Source organism: Lepisma saccharinum, chromosome 5, assembly GCF_977018435.1.
Source record: "Lepisma saccharinum chromosome 5, izLepSacc3.1, whole genome shotgun sequence".
Taxonomy (NCBI): Eukaryota; Metazoa; Arthropoda; class Insecta; order Zygentoma; family Lepismatidae; genus Lepisma; species Lepisma saccharinum.
Window position 1 is genome coordinate 74,651,293 of NC_139233.1, and position 25,789 is coordinate 74,677,081.

At 36.6% G+C, this 25,789-nt stretch overlaps 1 protein-coding gene across 4 annotated transcripts in view; it reads left to right on the top strand.

Moving 5' to 3' along the window:
- LOC145987886 (myosin-VIIa) overlaps positions 1-25,789 on the top strand; it is a 281,435-nt gene that overhangs the window by 239,556 nt on the left and 16,090 nt on the right. For 3 of the 4 annotated variants that reach the window (XM_083122676.1, XM_083122677.1, XM_083122675.1), the window contains 10 exons: positions 1,365-1,491; positions 5,087-5,164; positions 7,297-7,466; positions 9,397-9,587; positions 12,822-12,940; positions 15,428-15,686; positions 21,362-21,499; positions 23,321-23,503; positions 24,982-25,183; positions 25,451-25,579. In XM_083122676.1, coding sequence (XP_082978802.1) covers positions 1,365-1,491; positions 5,087-5,164; positions 7,297-7,466; positions 9,397-9,587; positions 12,822-12,940; positions 15,428-15,686; positions 21,362-21,499; positions 23,321-23,503; positions 24,982-25,183; positions 25,451-25,579 — 1,596 coding nt within the window. The remainder of the gene's footprint in view (positions 1-1,364; positions 1,492-5,086; positions 5,165-7,296; positions 7,467-9,396; positions 9,588-12,821; positions 12,941-15,427; positions 15,687-21,361; positions 21,500-23,320; positions 23,504-24,981; positions 25,184-25,450; positions 25,580-25,789) is intronic. The other variant, XM_083122678.1, reaches the window with a different exon arrangement.

Sequence of the window (25,789 nt, forward strand, 5' to 3'; positions counted from 1 at the left end):
TTGTAACATTTTTCTTTTACACATTAAGATCTAGACAGTGAAGAGTGTTATGTTTGATAAGGTAGAAATAAAGTGGATTGTAATCATAATGCATAAATGGAAGTAATCAATGATAATTGAAGAGTAATCATCTTATTATTTTTAAAAAAGTCTTTTTAACTGTACTGTACTTTAGTTTAGTAAAGTGGCTTATCTAGTGCTAGCCCTAGGAGATAATCATAGTTTGAGCATGCTACCGATCACATCAGCTCCAGTATAGCAAAGATTGAGAATGCACCGGGTCCTACCTCAATGCCCCCCTCTTTCCATTTGCATTCATGGCACAATGAATTACACAGGACAGAAAAAATCACAAAGAATCCTTACTGGAGATTCAAATCTGGAACTGGTGGCTATGCTGTATATTTTTGCTTATCACTACACCACTGGCAGGGCAAAACCAGTATTTTTTCCACCCAGCCTTTTATCAAGTGGGTACCTGGAGGAAAGTCTGGGGGATAAAGGTGGCCAGGGGTGTGGTGCCATTATCAAGAAAGTGTGGGGCCCTAACTCTACATCCCCTATATGCCTTCATGGTGTGGTGCAAAGCACAGGGGAGCACTTTACTTTTTCTTTTTTTTTTACTTTTTTTACTATACCACTTAGGCTATTTCAATGATCTTAATTCAGATTTACCTTTCTGAATTTTACATTTCCTGCATTATACATTCAATCTGTACAGTCCCAATAAAGCTATATATTATAAAATTTGCCAAGATTTTACATTTTCCTGCATTTTAAGATTTTCATGTTGATTCCCTGAAATGTAAACGTAGGTTCCACTATAATATATGTATTTTAAATTTCATTTTGAAATATAAATGAAAAATGCTTTAAAACTTACTTTTTGCTCAGTAGTGTGCACAAAGTTTTCTCATAAGTTCCTCAGGGTGGGGTTGATACACATAGTGAACCTTGGATAATACTTATCTATTCCTTTCAAATTATCGAACCTGAATTTTTCATTCCTGGATTCTGCATTTTTCCTTATTATATATCCAATCCTCATGGCCCCCCATAGAGTATCATGTTATTAATTGTTTTCCAAATTGTACGTTTTACTGCTTTTCAAGTTCTTTATAATTTTGGCTACCTGGAAACCATAAAATCTAGGCTCCTCTGTATGTATAAAAATTGCTTCTTAACAGGAAGGAATAATAAAGTAAGAGAACTGTCAAATTTTTGTTTCTTTAACATTGTTATTTGCAGCAAATAGTTATTTTTGGGTTTGATACATAGATTGAATGTTTTATCATGAAAAATATTTCATTATGAAAACTAGTACATCTTGCTAAACACTAAATTTGTGTGTGTGTATGTTTCAGGTCCCAACTTGCCAAAGAATGATGTAATAATAGCAGTCAACTGGACAGGAGTTTATGTGGTTGATGACCAGGAGCAGGTCCTTCTGGAACTCTCTTTCCCAGAAATCACAACAGTTTCCAGCCAGAAGTGAGTTGCAGTATTAATTATTCTTGAATTTTATTGTTATTGTTACATAGTTGGCAGTTATTTAATCATTGGGATGCTTATGCAGAATACAAAAGCATCTATTATCAGACTGATACTATTGGTCAACTTTGAAACAATTAGTTGGATAAATACCGAGAAAATAGTACTCACTTTTTCCGCGAAACTGTTTCATTTGTAGTTCTATTAATTTCAGTGGCCACTGCCACCATCCTCATTGGAACAACAACACAACAACAACAACAACAACAAGCAACAGTGCAACAAGTTCCGACAACGGTGGCAGTAGCCACTGAAATTAATAGAACTACAAATGAAACAGTTTCACGGAAAAAGTTAGTACTATTTACTCTGTATTTATCTACTACGTCGTCTCTCATTTCCAAATTATGAATTAGCTGGATGATGGCAATATTGAAGGAAGCATATTCTTGTCAAATTTTCATCCATGCTTCTTTTTTTATGGATAGGAATATGCATTACAATAATTTTGCCATCATGTCCAGCTATGGGCAAGCAAGGAGTGTACCTTCAACTATTCAATATTTTATACGTGGGTCGTTCAATATATATGTTTCCCTATGCTGTAAAAAAGAATATTTTTAAGATACATTAGAAAACTATACATACATGTGGAGGAGGATCCTTCTTCACTTCTCCACATAATCCCCATAGAGATTCAGGCATTTGTCTCACCATTGCACCAATTTGTCCATACCCTTTGCAAGAAAATCAGGGCTCTGGCTATTGAGCACTATTCTCACATTCCGCTTCACTTCTTCATCTGTTTCGAAACGGTAACCTTGCAATTCAGACTTTAACACCGGAAAAAGATGGAAATCACTCGGCTGTATGGAGGGTGAGGCAGCCCTTTCCCACCCCAATTCTTCAATTTTGTGTTGTGTTTGCACTGCTGAGTGGGTGCGAACATCATCGTCAAGAAGAATGACACCAGCTGACAGGAGACCTGGTCGCTTATGTCCAATTGCGTTTTTCAGTTTATCCAATGTTTGACAATAACGGTCAGCATTAATTGTTCTTCCTCGTTCCAAAAAGTCCATAAGCAGAACGCCCTTAGTGCCCTTAACTCCAGCTTTCCAACATGCATGCACCATCCATGCTTCTGAACTCCTTATGACGCGAGCCCGCGTTTTCCGAACAAGCATTTACTTTTCGCCCTTGAGTGCATGTGCCTTCACGTCTGATAATGAATTGATTGTTGTTCCTTGTAGACGAAGGATGGCGCTTGTCAACCATGTGCTTCTTTTTAATGGCATTGCTTTATACAATATTTTATAGCACAGGGAAACTTATATATTGAACGTCCCTAGTACATTGAATTATTATATTGTTAAGCCTGTTATATTAGTAAGGAAGTCAAATTTTACATGTTAATTAAGGTTATTTGATGTTGAAAAGTACATAATAAACATCATGTCCAACTGGAGTTTATCCAGAATGTTCCATCTAGAGAGTATAAGGTTGTTTTTAAATGGATGTAAGGGCAAATTTAGTGCCAAAATGACCATATTTTTGGGTTTTTCAGGAAATTTTGCGGGTGTTAGGGTTGTGTGGATAAATCAGTGATATCAAATCTGTCCAGTTGGACAACAGTATTTAGTATACTGCATTCTAGGATTTGAACTATATCTCTGCATTCAAAATATTATTTTAGGCTCTAGGTATTATTTGGACTTTAGTTAGCCACAATACTTAGTTTCATTGAATTATTTGCTTTTGTTTAATTGAGTAAGTTTTATTTTTTCCATACAGGAACTGGGAGAGATATTGAAGAAATCTTTGTTCTCTTTACATTTATAAACGTGCAATATAAATAACATATGTTAATCCTTGGTTAGCATGATTCTGCTGGAATCACAGATATCTAGTTCCAGAGCAGCAAAGATCAGTTCACAGTTTAAGTTACACAAATTAACTGCAATGCTCTGCATTTTATAAAAGTTAATATTGGACTACAATTAGAGTATGAAGTGGGGATGGACAGATATGTGCCAATATACATGATTTTCCAGTACTGATAACTCACTCAAACTTTTTCAGGGCCAGTGAGGCTAATTAATCATTTGGTTGCAGATCTTAAATTTACTTGCACACTAAAGAGAGTGCCTCAAAATATTATAAAAAGCTTTTAAAAGTGGGCCCACATAAAACATTTTAGTGGGCCAGATGTAATCTACAAGCTGTAGTTTTTGGTGCCCTTGCTGACAACGGATATTCTACCAATGTGATATAAATCTTTGAATGTTCCATGAAGGTCCATTGAAATCCTTAATTACTATATGTAACCATTTGGACTGCAGTGGACTTTGTTGTGAACAAACATGGGGTCGTCTTCAATCACCCACCCAACCTCAAGAACATCTTGGTCCAAAATACACCAACCCCTCCCACTCCACACACCCCAGCCAACAAGTGCACCAAACCCAGGTAAGACCTGTCCCATATTCATCACCTCACCCACACTCCAGATCCCTACCACTGCTGGTGAGTTCACCCTTCACCCGAAGGACACCTGTCACTCTTAACCTTATATACACCCTCATCTGCCAAATCTGTGGTAACTTCTACCTTGGTGAAACCTCTACCTCCTTGAATCTCGGAATCATTAACCACCGTTCTTCAACCCAAAATCCAACGTCACTGTCACCACCCACACCAACAACCATAACACCACGTTTAACAGCTGTTTCTGTGTGGCCATTATCCACTTATTACCCCCCATGCACAGACACCTCTTCCCACAGGCACTGGGAAAGGGCCCACATATCAGCTATGCATGCCACTATATACCCCCTTGAACTCAACCTAGCCACCCAATAAATGCTCCCACCTTCTTTCCTGCACTCCTGAACTTCACCCACCCCCTAACATGCAGTAAACACTGGCAAAGCACCTTCACGTCAATGCCCATTATCTCTCTCTTCTTTCTGTCGACACTGATGTACCGACTCCATCTTCAATAGTCTGTGTTTCTACTTCGTGATCATGCAGCAAGACCACAAAATATTGAAACAATGTCTTATTTGTGTCAAGTGTTTACTGTCAGCTACCTCACATATTTTGGTGTATATATTACAATTTCTGTATAAAGAATATGTCTTTCTCATAATTAAACAGAATTAATTAATTGCAGACGTGGGGCATGAAGCCAATATTTTTTGCTAATTATAGTTTAGATAAATCATAATAATGCACAAAAAGTTTAATTAGATCCAAAAATAAATATTTTGCATACAGAGACCAGGTTGAAAACACAGAAAGCTGCCATGCTATGTATAACCAATATTGTAGTGTGTTTTGTGTAAGTTTCATTTTTGTTTTCACTTTTTGAACTTTGTATAAAATAGAAATATGTGCAAAGATGACCACATAATTATAACAATAAAATGCAGTTAAAAAATTATTACTTCAATATAGTCTAGATGCTTGCTTTTCCAATAAACTGCATATTTTGAGATAAAATTGATCCGAGTGCAAAATACTCATGTATATATCTGTGTACTTTATTAGTAAATAGTTAACTTAGTTTCAAATCGCTTACATGGTGTTTCTTCAGGTTGAATCAACCTGGAGATGAGGTCAGTGGTACTTCGAAATTAATAGGTGAAAACAAAGAAGAAACTCAGAAGAAAAGGTAATCTATTTTCTCTTTCCTATTGTTTAAGGCTTAGCAGGATCTTTCATCTGGGTTGTAAACACCTTTTTCTAAAAGAAAGTCTTAATTTTCAAGACACACTCCAATTTTTAAAATTCTGAAGAATCTGTTTTAAAATGCTCCCAGATCAATGGGAGAGATGTATGAATTGGTGCTTTTTTTTTAATAATAATAATAATGTTATTGGATGTCCAGATAATGGGTAGTCAAAAAACAAAAATAATGTCTAAAATTAATGAGTCCGGTGTCCCATTCTACACCCTCGATTTCGGAAGGTTTTTTAAAAAAAAATTTTATGAAGATTATGTGATGCTAATTATGAGGAACAAAAATTTGGAGTGTGGAAACAAGTACTTGTGAATGTGAAGCCGTTTGAAGTTGAGATATTGTCATTTGAAATTGTTGAGTCCAAATTTCCCACTGATTCCGGGCTCCGCCCCTGGTGTCATTGACCTACCGCTACCGTGGCCCCATCTCCACTATGCACCGGCTACCCACCTTTATCTATAGAATCCCTTTTAAAGGCATGTTAGAAATTGGCCGAAGTCACCTGCCCCCAACACTATTTCTCACAGTTTTCGGCATTGACACATCAAGATACCAAAATTTAAGGCTAAAATTATACCTACGATAGTAACTTACCTCTTTTTACCAAGGCCAGGCACTGAATTGCAGGTCGAAGTTAAATTTCAAAGTCCAAAAATGAAGTAACTGCTATGTTGAAAGTCCTTGTTGTCCTTTTCCGCAGAATAGCACCCTCCACTCCCGTCCCATCATAAAAATAAGACGTCTCAAATTATCCCATCCCACAAGTCATTTAGAAAATACAACCCTCGCCTTTTCGGCCTGCAGTTGCCAAAAAGAAATAATTAATTCCAATTTCTAAAGTTGATAAATGAAATCCAATGTCTGAAATGTCCAACCCGCCAATATATCACACAAATAACATATCGCAATCGCAAATGTTCCCATTGCACAAGTCAATCATAAGAAGAAAAAGAAAAAAAATCAGATGTGCGCCTGTGATATGAATCCATCATCTGCCATCATAGAAGCCCTGAAAAACCTCATTGACGTTACGCAAGGAACTTTAATTTTAAGAAAAACGTAAGTTTCGTAGCACGTAGATCTAAAAAATTACCTTCCCGCGCTATTTACTATCACTGTTTGTTATGAGGAACTAAATATTTTCACGAAAATATTTGAAATGTGTGGAAAATCGAGGGTGTAAAATGATAGCCCGAAGCCAAATTAATTGTAGTGAGTTCATCTAGTTTGTCACACTATCAAAGAAAATTCTTACAATTTGTTCATTATTTATAATCATTAGTGCATGTTTCAAGAAACTCTAAATGGAGGAAACATTACACGAAATTTCTCATTCATATTTTCATACCCAATGGACTATAAGAAACAAGTAATAGGCCACGGTGGTCTGGTGGGTATGGTGTTTGACTGCCATGCGGGAGACCTGGGTTCGATTCCCGGACTGGGTGATCTAAGGTTGAAATTTTTCCGACCTTATTCCTGCATAACGCTGCTTTGGGGCTCACCCAATCTCAAACCATGGGTACCTGGGGGCAACTGATGGGTAAAGGTAGCTGGAGCATGGTGCTGATCATATCACCTCCAAAATGGCTGAGATCGCAAATATGTGGGGCCTACCCCCACATCCCCTAAATGTGACTTCATGGTATGGTGTTATATGCACAAGGAACTTACCTTACATCTTTCAGTTAATCTGATTGTCACAAACTGAAAACAACGAGCATTTTAAAACAAGTGTAATTTTTCACATTTCAAAAATTGCCATGGCTTTTGAAAAGGAAGACAGTTTTGAGAGATGAATTTCTAACACACATGCAAAGTCCAGCTGAACCTTAAATGAACTCCACAATGTTGTATAGCTTTCAAAGTGAAAGATTCACATACATGTATTTTTTTTTTTTAGTAAATGTTGTTGAATATAGTAAAAGTAAGTTAATTTAGATTGTTTTTCTCTATTTAAGAACTACTGCTTATTATGTATTTTGAGGAAGGAAAAATTGTTAATCGTTTCTCAAGAAATTAATTGATGATTTCTTCTTGTTTTCATTTTACATTTCTTCTAGAACCAACAAAGTGTTTACACAAACTTTCACATTGGCAACCGTTCGAGGGGAAGAGTTCACATTTCAAAGTCCAAATGCTGAAGATATACGAGACCTGGTGGTATACTTTTTAGAAGGTTTGAAGAAGCGATCAAAGTTTGTAATAGCACTGCAAGACTACAAGGCACCAGGCAAGTATATTTTGTAGTTCATTTAGCATAATTATAAATTATTCTGTATCAAACATGAATGCTAGTTATCATATCAAGAACAATTTAGTGTAAATAAATAGGCGTTTTGTTGTTAAAAGAAATGTTGACCAAAGAGTTGTTAAAGTATAATGTTTTATTTTTGGATATTTACCTTCAGGTCACTCTGTGTCTACATAGTAAATTGAAGAGCTATATAGCTCTCATGTGCTATGTTTTATTGCTTTGTTCTAGAGACACAATAAGTTAATATTTAGAGATATAACTTAATCCTTCCTAATAATACTCATATATGCATAAAATAGTAATATCATCTTTCATGTCATAACTAAAGTTAAACTCCAAAGCACAAAAACCCTCTGAGGGCCAGGGTTTGCAAAATAGCTTTTTTGCTAGGTGACATGTGGTCAGCACATGAAGTTGTATCACCACTGTTTTCTGGCTTTTGCAACTGGAGCCTGCTACTTCTTTACAAGAAGCTCCCCAATTGGCCAACACCAAAATTTTAGATGCTTCCACCAGGAATCAAACCTGGAACTGCTCTCACCAAAGGCAGGAGCACTCTTTGGCTATTGTGTCATAAATACAAGAATAAATTAATGGAGCATGCACACGTCAAAATGCCAGTGTCCATGCATGTGTATATATATACACAAATCCACACATCAAAATGCTTTCAAGCAGCTAACTTTGACAAGTAAGTGTTTAGGGCTGTTTAAATGTTAAACATTTATCACACTAGGAGTTGCTTAAATGAGCCCAATTCAACAAATTCAACAGTTCAGTAACAGTGAAATAAAAATTTGGAAATCAAGTTATGCATGGAATAATTTATGAAAAGTACAGGAGAAATCCAAATTCCTTTTTGCAAAAGTGCATCATCACTTTATAACCTGAGCTCACTGCAATACCATAGACCTTACAACAACAAAACAAAGCTGTCACATACGATGAGAATTATGAAATCTGATTAATTTGCATTCCTCCTGTAATTAAATATAACAAATTGACATGTATGAATTACGAAGTAAACTAGGCCTAATTAAGTTAACATGCCTTACCTAACTTGTACAGAAACTTTAGCCTCCCTGTTTTTGTTGTGAATTTGTGAAATCTACAACTCATGCATTTCTTTATTTCCTCTTATGACTCCAAGAGGTCTCTCTCGATGGATAATAGGGCCAAACTGCACATCCACTAGTCTTCTGTGTTGATCTTTAAAAGTATGAATTCTCTTGTAAGCATAAAAAACTCTCAACTGATGCTGTTGTAGCTGGTATAGTGCGCAAAATAACTGAACAGCAAACTTTCTTAAAACTTAAAAGTGTTGTCTAATTTTTCTTTTATCATAAATGCTACCAATTTTCATGACTATTTATCCTGGACTGTTGTGGCTCCATAAAACACAATCAGTTCATTTCGAAGACCTTGCGAGTCAAAAACATTTGGATAAACTGTATTTGCAAGTCAGCAATCAGATTTTCATGAAAATTGTTTCTTTTTTAATATTTTTTGCATGCCGTGACTGCCAAACCATGCCGAACACTACCGAACATAGTGGAGAGGATTCGCTAAGCTCAGCGCATCAGATTTTACGCAGTCGCTAGAATGGTCACGGGTAACAGCATTGCACTCAACAAGAAATGCAGCAGGCCTAGGCTCTCATTTTGATGCACTACACTTTTCAAATCCCTTGCCTATTCCTATCTGTTTCATTCGGCCATTTGACTAATTGTGCACAAGTATGGGAATATTCCAACTTCTTTTTATGGTTCTTCTCTAAGATATTTAAAATGTAATCTTTTTGTTAATTTTCTTTGTCATCGCTGCATCTCCTGATGACCGGACACCTCAGCCGGACACCTCAGCTAGTGGTATATCGTAGTTTACATTTATCTTATTCCTATTGCAGGTGAAGGCTCCTCGTTCCTCACTTTCCAGAAGGGTGATTTGATTGTGCTGGAAGACGATAGCACAGGAGAGACAGTGATGAATTCAGGATGGTGTGTGGGTCGCTGCGAGCGAACAGGGGAGAAGGGAGACTTCCCAGCAGAAACTGTCTACGTGCTTCCAGCCTTGAGCAAACCACCCACAGATATTCTTGTAAGTGTACAGTGCCTGTTTTCATACCAGTATCTTCAACAGCTATCATTGAAGCATTTGCTCTTTTTATTTTTTATTATTTATTCATTTGTCTGTGGAACCCTCTATACTAGGAACTATATAGGTAGTTGTGGATAGACAAGTATCCTTGAGATTACATTAGAGTTTGAAACAGCTCAATGAGTTTGTGTTATCTGTAACAGGCAAATTAATAGTGTAAACTGCAAGGAAAAGTAATGGCATTGTTTTGAACTTGTTTTTAACAGCATGGTCAAAATTATTATTAAACTGATTGAGTGACTTTGCATAATTAAATGATACAGGTTGTTCTATGGTGTTCTTCAGATGTATTACTTGTTGACTACTAGACTCAACTTAATGAAACAAGTGTAGGCCAAAGGTGCTCAGTTTCTTGAATGTATATTTTGGTTCAGCCATGCCACTAGGTTGCATTATTGTACTTGTTCAAGGGAAAATCAACTTATTGTTCATTAATGTTGGGGAGAATAGCATGCAGCACCTGCAGACAGACACTGCAACTGTAGATGTTGATAACAATAGTGCGGAGGCTTCTCCATAATAGTTTGTATTTGGCATCACAACAGTAAGCACTACTGATACACCAAGGTTGTTCTGATTTGCATTTTTTTCATCCTGCACTTGTTTCATCAAGATACAAGTCTCACAGCCCATGTGTAATACATGTTTGTAACTTTGAAGAGCATTATGAAACACACTGTATAGATAATTCCTTATAGCTTGTACTTTCTGATTAAGCTGTTGATGAGAACTGTAGTAGCTCTCTGTGCCGTAATACAGGGTGATTATAAAGTTTCGATCCATTTTGGGGTAAATGGTTGATTTCCTCATTCTTTTGTGGGTGATGTGAAAGATGCTGACTGCAAAAGGGAAAATAGATGTGGTGTGTGGACATTTGCGGGGATTAAGCTTCAAAGAGGCAACTTTCGAAAGGAAAATCCACAAACCTGCTACAACCAGGGCTAATATCAGGCTACTGGTTCAAAAATTTAAGTGAACAGGTGCTGTGCACAGAACTAAATGTTTAGGAAGGGCCAGCATAGCAGCTGAAACTGTGCAACAGGCAGAAGATACCATCACAAAAAGCCGAAAAGCATCAAAAAGAAGGCTAAGCTGTGAGCTGTCTTTACCACAACCGACTGTGTGGAATATACTCAAGTATACCCTAAAAAAACAGTCATACCACCTCCAGGTCTTGCACAAGTTAGAAAGTTAGGTGGTCGTGAAAGAAAGTGTGCAGAACTGTTACAGGCAGTAGAGGAGGACAATTTGATGGAACTAGTGTTGTTTACTGATAATGCCTCCTTCCACACATGTGAAATTGTTATCCGACACAACTGCAGAGTGTGGGCTAATGAAGAGCCACAGTAGTCCTCCAATGGGAACGAAAACCTACGTCAATGTATCCAGCAGGCTGTGCTGACCTGACCTTGAAACCAACAATGGTCTCAAAGATGTTTGGTAAAACGATGCACCATTGGGATGTGAAAGTTTGCTGAGGTGACACTTTCATGGATCTTTTTCTGCACACCACTTATTATGTCAGATATTTTTTCTTTATATGTTGATTATGTGTTACCATATACTAGTGAGTTCATTCAATACATTTGTTCTAATCTCAAATATCTTTTTCTGAAAAATGTATGGAGACTTTATAATCTCCTTGTATTACCATAATGCACTATGTATGAATTCTTTGAAAGACATTGATATATTTTAGTCATCGTACATTTTCTATTTTATCAATTCACCTTTCTCTTTCACTATTGTAATTAACTTCTAGGGTCTTACTTGTGTTAAAACTGGGACAATAGCACAAGAATTATGAAACTCATTTTTTTCACTATTGTAATTAACTTCTGGGGTCTTATTGTATTAAAACCAGGACAATAGCACAAGAATTAGGAAACACATTCTTTTCATTATTGTAATTAGCTTCTAGGGTTTTACTTGTATTAAAACCAGGACAGTAGCACAAGAATTATGAAACACATTCTTTTCATTATTGTAATTAACTTCTAGGGTTTTACTTGTATTAAAACCAGGACAATAGCACAAGAATTATGAAACACATTCTTTTCATTATTGTAATTAACTTCTAGGGTCTTAATGTATTAAAACTAGGAGAAGAGCAGAAGAATTTGGAAACACATTCTTTTCATTATTGTAATTAACTTCTAGGGTCTTACTTGTATTAAAACCAGGACAGTAGCACAAGAATTATGAAACACATTCTTTTCATTATTGCAATTAACTTCTAGGGTCTTACTTATATTAAAACCAGGACAATAGGACAAGAATTATGAAACACATTCTTTTCATTATTGTAATTAACTTCTAGGGTCTTAATGTATTAAAACTAGGAGAAGAGCAGAAGAATTTGGAAACACATTCTTTTCATTATTGTAATTAACTTCTAGGGTCTTACTTGTATTAAAACCAGGACAGTAGCACAAGAATTATGAAACACATTCTTTTCATTATTGTAATTAACTTCTAGGGTCTTAATGTATTAAAACTAGATGAGCAGAAGAATTATGAAAAATGAAACTTTTCATTATTGTAATTAACTTCTAGGGTCTTACTTGTATTAAAACCAAGGCAATAGCACAAGAATAATGAAACACAAACATAAAAATGCCATTGGTGCTTTTGCTTCACCAAACCCTGTAGTCAGAATAAAAGAAGGGTGATCTATCAATAGCTCCTTGTAGCTTTTTAGTTCATATTTTGTGGTTTGTTGTGCCATTATCCTGATTTTAAATACCACGTACGTACTTTTCTTTCATGAAGCATTTACTCACATTGGGAACTTCAAGAAGCAAAAACATGACATGAATATCATACATATAGAATATAAGTACAAAAAGATATTTAAAATATTCTGCTTTTTTTCTCATCTAGATAGTTGGAAGGGGTTAATAAATAAATACAAATAAATACAATTACTTTTCTCTCTTTTTTGTATGTGGGAGTAATTTAAAGTGATGTTAACCAATAAATGCACTCAGCAAAGTAACTTTAAAGAAAATGACATCCCATATTTAGAGATTTGTATAAAATATGCTCACAGTTAAGTTTCTGATTGTGCATGAAAAATAATATTGCATAAAGCTCTGAACCTAAAATATTAGACATTCAAGTAGTAATATAGAGCATATATTTCTCACGTAACCTTGTTCTGTTGTATTGCAGGCTTTGTTTACTATGGAAGGAGCTGAGCATGGAAGGCGCTTGTATACTCAACAAGTGAATGGGACTGAAACTCGAGAAAAGCCTCACAACTTATCAGAGTATGCCATAGATCATTTTAGGTGAGTTACATTCAGATGTAGAGAGAAAAAAAGTGTCCAGTGTTCATATCTATAAATTAAAAATGGACTGACACTAATTTTTTTGCTAATACAAATAAAGTACATTTTCTTCCTTGTAAAATGCCAATAATAGAACTTTGTGTGTCTTTATCATGTCATCACTCATCCTCATCATTGCAATTAAACTAAAAGTAGCCAAAAAGTGATGCTTAATAACAAAAATCAAATCAAATTTTGATGTATTGGTTAATCAGTTCATTACCAATATTTGTTCTATGGCTAAACCAATAGCATTTTGAACTCATACTAATTACAATGCCAGTACTCTTCCCAATTCTCACAGATACCATTTCCTGAAAATTGTAACAATTAAAAGTTGTTCAAAATATGGATTAATATTAATATGTATGTAGGTACTTCATTGCAATTGCATTGATTTACAAGTGATTAGCTTTGAAATATTCAAGAATTTCATCAGAATTTTAAAGTAGATATAATTTAATCATGAAGTCCATTTTTTCACTCAATGCTCGTGCAAAATAAATAATTTCGGCACAATCTCCAGGATAATTAGACTCTGCAAAAGTGTTGCACAACATTTCAGTAGATCCCATGTAATAACCAAGTTCTGGAAAGTATCAACTGATATCAGTGAATAAATTCCAATTCTACAATGGCATTATCTCAGCCATGATGTTTTCTGATTTGATATTTCTATAAATAGCCTGTAATTTAGAGCAAAATACTATCATTTTGTTATTTGTTTATTAACATTAAGTAATAAGACACACATCCTGATTTTGTAAAAGAAATGTGTAAATATTTATATTTTCTCTAAGGACCAGGTTAGGGATATGACATTACATGGTACTGTATCGGTATTGGCCAATATAGGCATTAATTCATGTATCAGTTCATTCAGATAATTTTATCCATCTGGTACATCTATAAATATCTCATAATTTAGGATAAAATTCTGCCATTTTGTTAATTTTTATGGATAAAAACATATCTACATGCCGTAGCTTTTTAAAAGTAAATGTCTAAATATGCAATTTCATTTGCATTCCAGTCACCTGGTAATGTACATTTATTAAGGTCATCAATGAACCAACAATTCAGATTTTTCAAGGACTATTTGTAATTTTATATCGGTACCAGCAAATTTTATATCCGTACTTTATCATTATCAGCTAACATTTTATATATGTTCATCCCTGATATATTTTTAAAGGTGATAAGCAGTTTCCACTGCTTTTCAAGTCTACTGAATATCGAAATATGCTTGTAATAACTGTTTCCTATTGTTAGTAGAATTTAAGAATTGTGTACACTAGTTTAGTAGTCAAAAAGAAGAACGCAATATTTTAGGGATGGGCCGATATGAAATTTTGGCCGATACCGACAAAGTAACGATATAAAATTTACCGATACCGATATCCGATATTCTACCGATCCGATACAAAATTAGAAATGGTCTTTGAAGAACCTGAAAGGTTCACTGACCTCCTTAATAAATGTGTGTTTTGAGGTGACTGCAGTGAAAAAGAAATTGCATATTTAGACATTTACTTTTTTAGAAATTAGGGCATGGAGATTATCCATAAAAATAACAACAAAATGGCAGAATTTTCCACTAAATTGTCAGATATTTATCGATATATCGGATCGGTAAAATAATCGGTAATTTTACCGATAAACCGATACACCGATATGCCTATATCGGCTGATACCGATAGAGTACTGATTAATCGGTCCCATCCCTACAATATTTTATATATTTTATGTTTATAAAGGGGAGAGCTGTAGCTCAATTGTTAGGGCATCTGGCTACCATACGAGAGACCCGGGTTTGATCCCCAACAGAGGAGAACCGGGATTTTTTCCACCTGTTCAAGTGGCTCCGGCAGCCACCCAGCATAGTATAAAGTGGGTACCTGGAGGAAACTCTGGGGAGTTCAGGCAGCCAGGGGCATGGTGCTGATCACATCACTCCAAACTTCGGCCGTGATCAAGAAAGTTTGGGGCCCAGACCCACTATACACCTTCATGGCATGGTGCAAAGCACAGGGGAGCACTTTAGTTTTTTTAACTTTTTATGTATAGAATAAAGGTAATCAGCATGAAAGGAAGTCCACATTTTTTTAAATACCATTTTTTAAATGCACAATTAATGTCATAAAAAGTACCATTTGCACTACAATATATTAATTGAAGAAGAGTAAGGTTCTATTATTGTATATTTTCCAACATATATCAGATCAATACATTATTGGTTGATTTTATATCAATAATCTCACTAATATAATATATATTTTTTGTAGCAAAGGGGTTAGAGTTTATTCTTTGACATGAAGAGAGTTATATTTGAATTCTGAGTAAGGTATGCTATCGTCTACTTCTTCAGTTCATTTGTCATCATCATGATTAAGTGTAAACAGAAATGGAAATAGACACATCTCTAGTGTGCCATCATATTAATTGCAGGCCTCCTCCAAAGAGGACCATGTCTAAGGCCTTGACATTAACCTCTGCCAGAAGAGGGACCCAGGATGAGCTGTGGAGACACTCAAGAGAACCAATAAAGCAACCATTGTTGAAGAAGTTGCTGACGAAAGAAGAGCTAGCGGAAGAAGCTTTGTTTGCTTTCACAGCCACCTTGAAGTACATGGGCGACCTGCCTTCAAAGAGGCCAAGAATTGGGAACGAATACACGGATCAAATATTTGATGGGCCTTTGAAACATGTAAGTAAAAAAGTGACCCTTGCTATGAAATTTCTTTGAAATATAGTGAATCTTGGCTACTTATAGAGAATTAATCTGAAACCCAGTGGCATGATTTTAGGTTGCTGTATGTCCCGGAATGATATTATTTATCCCAGTGTTCCGAAAAGTTTCTTCAGGATGCACTAATGTCCCAGATTAGGATGGGAATCTAGAATGGATTAAGACTGTACTTTCATGAATTTTGTTATTTACTTACAGTCCTATACATTAATCTATTATGGAAGGTACGAAATGTTTTTTTTAAATGCTTTTTAAGTCTTGAATATTTGTTACTTTTGTTGCAAAAATGTGTCTTCTAAAATTAGGCTACAAAAGGGTTTTATTTATTTCCCTCCACATTTTTTAAAATAATTTCCAAAATACCTTACCATGTTTCAGTGTATAGTGCATAATAATTATGGTGTACATACATACTACATTGTTGGGTCTTTCTACTCCCCAACAGGCTTCTGGTCAGTAGCCTCTCAGATTTTCACATATGAAATATAGCAACCCTAAGCTTGATGTGGTAAACAGAATCCAAATTTTTGCACAACAGCTCAGTGTTAATAGTACCAGAGTCATTACTTGCAATTGTTCAATACCCAGTGGAGGCACATAGTGGTTTGGATTCCACTTTAAACTGTAGGTTTAGTCCCAATTAGCCTTACTGTGCACAAGGTGGACTTAACACACCAATTCAATCAATCAATCATTACTTGCAATCAACTGTGAATTACATGATATCCTTTTATTTTTAGTGTTATTTATGTTGTCTTCAAGAAGAATATATAAATAATAGAAGTTTTTGAGGTGTTGGAATGATTCCATGACAATGCTAAATAGGGCAGAGCTGATACTCTTACCATTTTCCGTCAATGCAGATGCTGATACATAAAGATTGTAACAATGCATAGTATTTCAGAATATTTATTACCGTATTTACGCGTGTATAATGCACACTTTTTTCCAAAATTTTTGCCCTTCAAAACTGTGGTGCATATTATGCACGGAATAATTCGGACAGCCAAAATGAAATCACGCATTTTTTTTCACTATGTCAGTGCATATAACATGTATATATCTACAGATTGCCTTTCTTTAGCAATAATAATTTTAAAAAATAACTTTTTAATGCGAAATGGCCATTTTCCATGAGTTGTCACTTAGTAATGGAAAGTTTTGCTACATCGAGAAAAGCAGCACCTGTTCTGGCAGCATTCAAGCACGAGCCTCCCGTCACATGGGAACGTATCAAAGTGGTATTTCTTGCGGGAGAAATAACTTCCACAAAAATTGTTTTCGCCTTACACATGGTATGAACAGAGATCGGGCGAAAAATATGTTTCTTGCACTCATTCCCTTCAGAAGCACTCTACCGCTTGCAAGTGGGTCTGATCTAAAAATAAACACCAGACCACACTTCAGTTATATCCAATAGCACTTGACCTCTGCCCTCCCCTCCCCCAAGTATACCAATGTTACCCACAGCCGATGGCTGCTACCCAACATGCCAGGCTTGTTTTGCCATTGTGATTTAGTTTGCTCTTGGATACATGAGAAGTGATCGAATATGCTTGGATGTTATTTTAAATCTACTTTGTAGCGTACAACTTCCAGTAATCGCTTTCATTCAAAACGTATTCTTTGTTCCCTGTAACACTTCATAAAGAAGTGAAACTGTTATAGATAATCAAAGCCACATGGCCAACTAAAGATCGTCAACACTCTTAATGCAATTTCATCCAGGTTTCCGCAAAAGTCCACTTCGATCTTACTTGCATCATAACTCCTGTTTACCACTTTCTACATTTTCATGACTGTGCCAATGTCCTAATATTTGCCAAAAGTGTTCCGTTGGCAGAGTGACTTCTCGCTCTTTTCTTCTCAGCAAACGTTTAGGGGGGGGAGGGGCAATGCCGATTGTCTTCTTGCTTGTGTGTGCACACAGGCTGATTACAGGCAAGGGTGGAAGTGGACCGCTCTTTCTTTCCTTTGACTTCTAAAATGGTCAACCAGTTCTGGATGCATTCTTGAAAATGAACAAAAACCATAGGACAAGTATAAAAAAAATATTAAAAAAATGCCCCCCTACCCAGCTTTCTCCGCCACTGGTCTGCACGGCAATGTAATAATTGCAGAATTCAGGTCCTATTTTTTTTCTTTTTTTAATGCTATTGTATTGAAATATTGCCCGCATTATTGTCTGTTGCAAGGTAAAACGTAAAGGAAGGGTTTATTCTTTCTTCTTCACACAGCTGATAAAAGTTCAGCCTTCGACAGTTGCGTTATCTTTGAAATACGGAGGATTTTCCCTGACCACCTGTTGCTTGAACTTCCAGCCGGTCGCCTTGTTTTTACGCTGCAATTGTCGCGAGTGTTTTGTCTAGCGTCTGCGAAGTTGTCGCTTGTGGATAACAGCAATGACTCATCCAGCGCGAAGGCAAGTCATTGTTTTGTATCTCTCAAAGCTGTTTTGATTTGACGATAACGAAATTCGATCTTCAGAAAGAAAAAAAAGTTAAAACAACTTCATGTTCTGCACCTTTATCTTCAGAACCTCAATGTGTAAGCTGCGAACGAATTTTGAAAAAATGCTCAATGTATAAGCTGACACCGATTATCGTCGATTAACGTGAGAGTAAATAAAGATCTCCCATTTTGATATCTGAAAATGCGCAGGTTTCATAAAGCTTGTTTTGAGTTCATTTTATGCTTTTGGGCTAATCGGGACTAAATATACAGTTTCACTTTAGTGAAATCTAATTCCAAACCAAAATGATTATCGAGTGCGACACTGTTCAATGTGTCTTAGAATACGCATTGGGTGCAAATAGATCGCAAGTTGCCCGTTTCCTTTTTCAGGCTGGCTTACAATGCAAGTCGAGGAAGAGGAAGGACTGCTCCCTGGAATGGGGGAGGGGGTTAATTAGAAGTTGGTCGAAAGAAGGAAAACGTGACATTTTTACGACGTATTTTACACAGCCGAACCAAAACAAAATTTACAGCCCCTTTTTTTTGTGCCTAGAAAGGTGAGATCTTCCGAGAGATCGGATCTTACCAGTTCATCTTGTAACAGACAATGCTCTAGTAGACCCGTATTAAATCCAACATTCATTCTGCCCAATTATCTCCTAATAATCGTTTTTGGTGCAAATTCCAATAACAACCCCTTCGAAATAACTACCTTTTTCCTGGGAACTATGAAAGGTCGTTGTATCGAGAGTTGACTGTAACAGATATGAAGGTAAAATAATTACGTCAACACTTACCAAATAGAAATAATTACTGTATATTTACTGCGCTATTGCGGCTTGACTCACGTAAATAAATAAATAACGTTTACACTTAATTTCGTCATTCACTCCCAGTTACTAATACAAGCAGTCTGAAATGTCCTCACTTCCATCCATCTTGTTCGATATTCCCGTTACCTTAAAACTTTTGATCATCATTTCAAGGGAGATGGAGTTCCATGCCTCACGAACCCATTTACAAACAATCGGCAACGACGCACGTTTCACCCTCCCGCTTGATGCGAGTTCATGCTGCCTTGATGTCATCCATCTATTGTAAGCATCACGCACTGCGACCTTGAATGGGTGGTTGATAACTTTGCTCCCTCCTCTCCTATGAAAAGCCCAACATCTGGAAGTTCAAGGTCGCGTGGTGAATGCATCAGCTACGAAAGCAAGGAAAAGATCGTTTTTATGATCTACTGATTAATTTTAAATGAAATTCGTAAATGTTAGTCCGATGCTAAGAAAGCCATTTCTGGAACCTGAATTGTACTGCGCATTATATACGAGATATATTTTTTGTTGCTTTTCCCCATCAAAAACGAGGGTGCATATTATACACACACGCACATTATACACACGTAAATACGGTAATTTGAATACGTAAGTTTGCCAAACTATGCATTTTGCATAATTTTCAGCACATTCGGACTGCACAAATGTGCTGCACACATTTGCAGACTCTGCAACACATCAGACTCCAGAAAAGTATCGTCTGATATCAGTGATTAAATGTTAAACAATACTTTCGATATTGATCAGTACTGGTTGAGTCCTAATGCTAAATGTTTCCTGGATGTACATGCAAGAAGGTTATCACTCTACACAGTCATGTGCAACTAGTTTGTTGTTTTGTCCAGAAGCCAACTATGCACTTTTTCCTTTCTTCAAGTATATATATATATATATATGTATTGGGATGTAAAAGGTGATCCATAAAGAACACTGGATTTGAAAAGGACGCCATATTTTTTTTGTTTGATTGGCAGCATTGTTTGTGTGATTGTTGTTATCAGTTATCATTGAAGTTTTGTGTTGAGAAGCATTTCAATTCTTCTACTGTTTGTGTGTGTTGTTAACGCCATGGAAAGGTACAGTAAGGAACAGCGAGTTTTGATTGTCAAAACGCACTACAAGAATGGTGAAAGTTTTGCGGTGACTGTTCGGAAACTCCGTACGATACTTGGTCATCTTCATGCACCGAACGAATCAACTGTTTGTAGGTTGATCAAGAAATATGAAGAAACTGGATCAACACAAGACATCAAAAGCCCTGGATGCCCTCGAAGTTGCCGGAGTGAAGCAAACATTGCTGTTGTGCGTGATTCTGTTGCTGCGAGTCCTGCAAAATCGTATAGCCGTCGTGCTCAAGAACTGCATACGGCGTCAACAACAATGCAAAGAATCTTGATGAAACATCTGCATACAAAGTGCAGTTAATGCAGGAACTAGAATCAGCGGATCATGGAGAACTATGGCAATTTGTTGGCTGGATCCTTGAAAGGGAACGAGAGAACGAGGGTTTCGCAAAGTGCATCATTTTCAGCGATGAAGCTCATTTTCATTTAAACAGGTTTGTAAACAAGCAGAATTGGTGAATATGGGGATGTGAGAACCCAAGAGTGATTCAGGAAAAGGAAATGCATCCTCAGAGAGTTACGGTTTGGTGTGGGATTTGGAGTGGGAGTTTGATCGGTCCTTACTTTTTTGAAGACGAAGAAGGAAATGCTCTGACAGTGAATGGAATTCGTTACCGTGGAATGCTAACTGATTTTCTTTGGCCTCGTTTGGATCAAATGAACATCGAAAATGTATGGTTCCAACAAGATGGCTCAACTTGCCACACTTCAGGAGAAACAATCAATCTGCTGCGTGAGAAGTTCCCGGACAGAATAATCTCGTTGCGAGGAGACCAAACCTTTCCACCTCGATTTTGTGACTTCACACCATGTGACTTTTTCTTCTGGGGGGGGGGGGGGGGTACACCATGTCACAAGTTTACCAGAACAAACCCCGAAATTTGTTGGAACTTAAGCAAGAAATTCGATGTGTCCTCAACACACTTGATGGGGAAATGTGTGATCGGGTCTTGGTGAATTTCATGGACCAAGTGATTGCATGTAAGGCTAGTGGGGGGGGGGGTCATATACCCGATATTGTTTTCCATGTTTAAACCTTAATATCTCCTGACGAGAATGGTATGTGTTTTGTGCTTATTTTTTTTCAAAAATAATTTTCATTTATAGCAACTTCAAATCCAGCGTTCTTTATGGAGCACCCTTTATATTTTATGGATTGTGATTTGGTTTGCCAGTTTACTAACAATTTGTGTTGCAATTTCCTTCCAAATGCTAGGAAATCCTTCGTGACGAGATTTATTGCCAAGTCATGAAGCAGCTGACTGAAAATAGAAACCGCCTGAGTGAAGAACGAGGCTGGGAACTGATGTGGCTGGCTACAGGGCTCTTCACATGCAGTCAAAACTTGCTCAAGGTAGAAACTCTTTTCATGTATTACCGTTTTTCATGAATGTGTATGCATTTTTTTTCTATTCAATGTTGTTGCACTCATCAATACTGTATTACTTTAAATTACATATCTGCATAATTTCACATTATATTAGTGTTATTTTATATACATTAATATATTTAATTTTTCAAGCATTGATTGATGGAATAATATTGATTTATAGAAATATCTCATTTTAAAACTCATTTAGTCATAATACTGTGTGTCCGAGAAAAAATATACCAATAAAGAATGTAAATAACTCAACAATCGTTAACAATAGAAATGTCAAATAATGTTTATTTAGAAGAGGGAAGAAAGGAATGTTTTTTACCACCAGAAGGGAAAAAATCGTAACATAATTAAGCACATGCGTGGCTTTGTTCGTGAGTAGTCTGTACAATGGCGCCGTTTACTGTTCATCAGAAAGTTGAGTGGTGCTTTTGGTTTGCAGAATTGAAGTCTCCTGTAACGGTACAAAGAAGATTCCGGCAACAATATGGACAGGAAGCACCAGAACATCATTACATTGTTAAATGGCATAAACAATTGCTGGAAACAGGGTCTTTGTTGAGGAAGAAAGGTAGTGGTCGGAAGCGTGTGAGCGAGGATAAAGTGGTTGTAGTTCAGGAAGATTTCCAGAGAAGCCCGCGTAAATCTGTGAGATGTGCTAGTTCTCAACTTCAAATTCCACGTTCTACTGTGCATGATATCGTACATAAAAGGTTAAGGCTTAGAGCCTACAAGTTACAGCTTGTTCAGAAACTAAAGTGCAGTGATAAACCCACTAGGTTTGATTATGCTGGTGAAGTGCTATCGCGCATGATGATGACAATGAATTCCTGACACGCGTAACATTTTCAGATGAGGCTACCTTTCACATTTCCGGAAAAGTGCATAGGCATAACTGTAGAATATGGGGTGAGCAGAATCCCCATGCAGTTATTGAACATGAACGCGACAGTCCAAAGTTGAATGTGTGGTGTGGTTTGACACGAGATTCCGTAATTGGGCCCTTTTTCTTTGAGGAAGCTACAGTTACAGGTGCAAGTTACCTGCAAATGTTGCAACAGTATGCTGTACCTCGTATACCTCATGGGTACATGTTTCAGCAGGAAGATGCCCCCCACATTATGCCCGTTGTGTTACTAACTTCCTTAATAACAATTTCGCTGGTAATTGGATTGGGAGGGGTGGACCCATTAAATGGCCACCACGGTCTCCAGACTTGACTCCTTTGGACTTTTTCCTTTGGGGTTATGTGAAGACTATGGTTTACCAAACACCTGTGCAAGACCTCAATGATATCCGTGAAAGAATTTAATGCATGTGGCTCCGTCACTCATCAAATGTTGAAGAACACTTGGATGGAGGTTGAGTACCGCCTTGATCTTTGTCGTGCCACCAAAGGAGCACACATTGAGATTGACTAAGGTGAATTTTTTTTTTGTTCTTTGGTTAAAAAATTTCTATGATTTTCTCTTCCAAATAAACATTATTTGACATTTCTGTCGTTAACGATTGTTGAGTTATTTAAATTCTTTATTGGTATATTTTTTCTCGGACACACTGTATATATAATTTATGTATGCTTCATTTTCTCATACTTCTCTTAAGCCCTTATACCAACTTTTCCTTCGCATTTTAACATTTTCCTGCTCTGCTCTGTTGTTACATTTTTCATCCTTAATTTTATTGATCCCAGATACTGCAGTGACAACCTTCAAAAATGTTATTTATGTTACTCTGTGTTTATTTTTGTTTCCATTATAGCCACAATGAATGTGTTGTATTTACTTGTTCCAGGAGTTGACAATGTTTCTGAGAACTCGTCGCCACCCAATTGCCCAGGACTCCCTACAGAGGTTACAGAAGACTCTTCGCAATGGACAGCGAAAGTACCCACCCCATCAGGTGGAAGTGGAGGCCATTCAGCACAAAACTACGCAGATCTTCCACAAAGTCTACTTCCCAGATGACACAGATGAGGTAAATATTAAACATTAGTTACTTGCTGTGTATAAATGTTTGTGTATGTACAAGTATTATACAGTGTATGAATTTGTCAGCCTCCATGGCAGAGTGGTGTTCATTGTATGCAAGCCAGAGGCCCCAGGTTTGAACCCTGGTCATTGTCTTTGTCCCATCATCAATTCTCATTGTTGTGATTGATGTGTTATGGTGCTGTCGGGACATGGCCACCATCTTAAAGTCAGACATATTGGATCAAGGCCAAATTTTTCAAATTGCAAGGTGGTCAGGTGGGGTATCATAACACATTAGAATTTTCCAAGAAATGCAATGCTGCAATTAGTTTTGTGATAGTTGTAATGGTACAAAAGTTATTGACACTGAAAGATGGCAACCGCATGCTGCAGTACCCACTGGTATGTCCTAGAGGCTGTGCTTGATGTGGTCCCCATCATGCTGAACACATTCTTCGAGGCATGAAATACACTCTGACAGCCACTGCGGGGCTTGTCTGCCACACTTCCTGTTTCACGAAACTTGTCTATCAAAGACTGCTGTGAGAAATTGGAGCCCTTTCAGGGTGTCAGTTGAAGTCGGCAGATATGACATGGCTTCTGCATTTTCGGCTATCAGGGTCACCTCAATCCTCTGTTGCAGTGTTAGTGACATTATTTGTTACCTGCAACAAACAGAAGATAGGGCAACTTTCAGTGTCAATAACTTTTGTTCCATTACAAAACTAATTAGAGCATTGCATTTCTTGAAAAATTCTAAAGTGTTTTGATACTGCACATATCCCTCTTGCCATTGAAAAAAATGACCTTGATCCAATATGGTGGACTTCAAGACTGAAGCATTCTCACACATGGGCCTCTTACCCCGATGTATCCAGGTGAAGTTGGATCTGCCATTACCACATCCCTTTCAGAGGGGAAAAAAGGTGTCCTGGCACTTTCGAATCACCCTGTATAATATTGTAACACATGCATGGACTTCCAGGAAAAATATGCACTTATGATGGTAAACTTAACCTTAGTTTTAGAATGGCATATTTTCACCATGGTTCTGGAAAACTGATTTAATCAGCAATTCTGATTTTTTCCATCTATCGAGAGTTCTAGATTTTGGAAATAACAGAGAAATGGTTATGAATAAATTTTAAGATATGCAGTACTGCTATGTCTGCATTTTAGAGCCTTGTCCAATAAGATATTTCTAAATTCTCTACTTTGCTTGGAAAGTGCATTAAGGTGTAATTGAATATTAGTTAATGTCTTGGGTCAATTTTTTTTTCTTTTAAGCAGTACACAAATTAATGAAAATAAATGCTCAAAACTTTCAGTGGCATAATTTGAAATTTAGGGTGATTTTGTATTTATTTTTCTCCAAAATGTTATAACACATGTATTTTTATTAGTGGCGTTTTCTACTATAAGCCTGTATTAATTTATATTGTAAAGTTTCTTCAATTGAAATTGCTTCACTTCTACTTCAAGGCATTCGAAGTTGACTCATCAACGCGAGCCAAGGACTTTTGCCAAAATATATCTCAGCGACTGAACTTGCGGTCAAGCGAGGGCTTCAGCTTATTTGTGAAGATTGCTGACAAGGTGATTTCTGTTCCTGAAGGAGATTTCTTCTTTGACTTTGTACGGCATCTCACAGATTGGATCAAGAAGGCAAGACCTTCTAGAGATGGTATGTCTACAATTTTATTCTGCCATTTTTGTGCAAAGAAGTACTTAACATGGTTATTCTTGAAGATTATTTTTTAACTCTTAAGATTTTGAATAATTAGATTATTTGAATTATTATAGAGAATCCTACTTTCTTGTGTGATGGTGATCAAAATTTTGAGTGTAACAAAAATTTGAAGTTTTGCTTATAAATAGTACAATTATATCATCTGGGAGATACATTTACATTTCTGATATGACATCCTACCTTTAATGTTTTAAATTTCAGGTACCTCTCCTCAGTTCACATACCAAGTGTTCTTCATGAAGAAACTGTGGACGAACACAGTTCCAGGAAAAGACAGAAATGCAGATCTCATATTTCACTTCCACCAGGAGCTGCCAAAGCTGCTCAGAGGTAGGTTTAATGTAATATACAACAATCAGAATTTCATTATGAAAACTGATTAAATTTATTCAAATTTAGTGTGTAAGCTGACATCCAGTGTCTTTATGGTGAAAGTCAAACTTGATATGGAAACTTTACAAATGTTACTCAATAATGTCCATCCTAACAAGTTCAAGTTCAAACCCAAGCTTCCAAGTCTGGAACAAGCATTGGAACAAC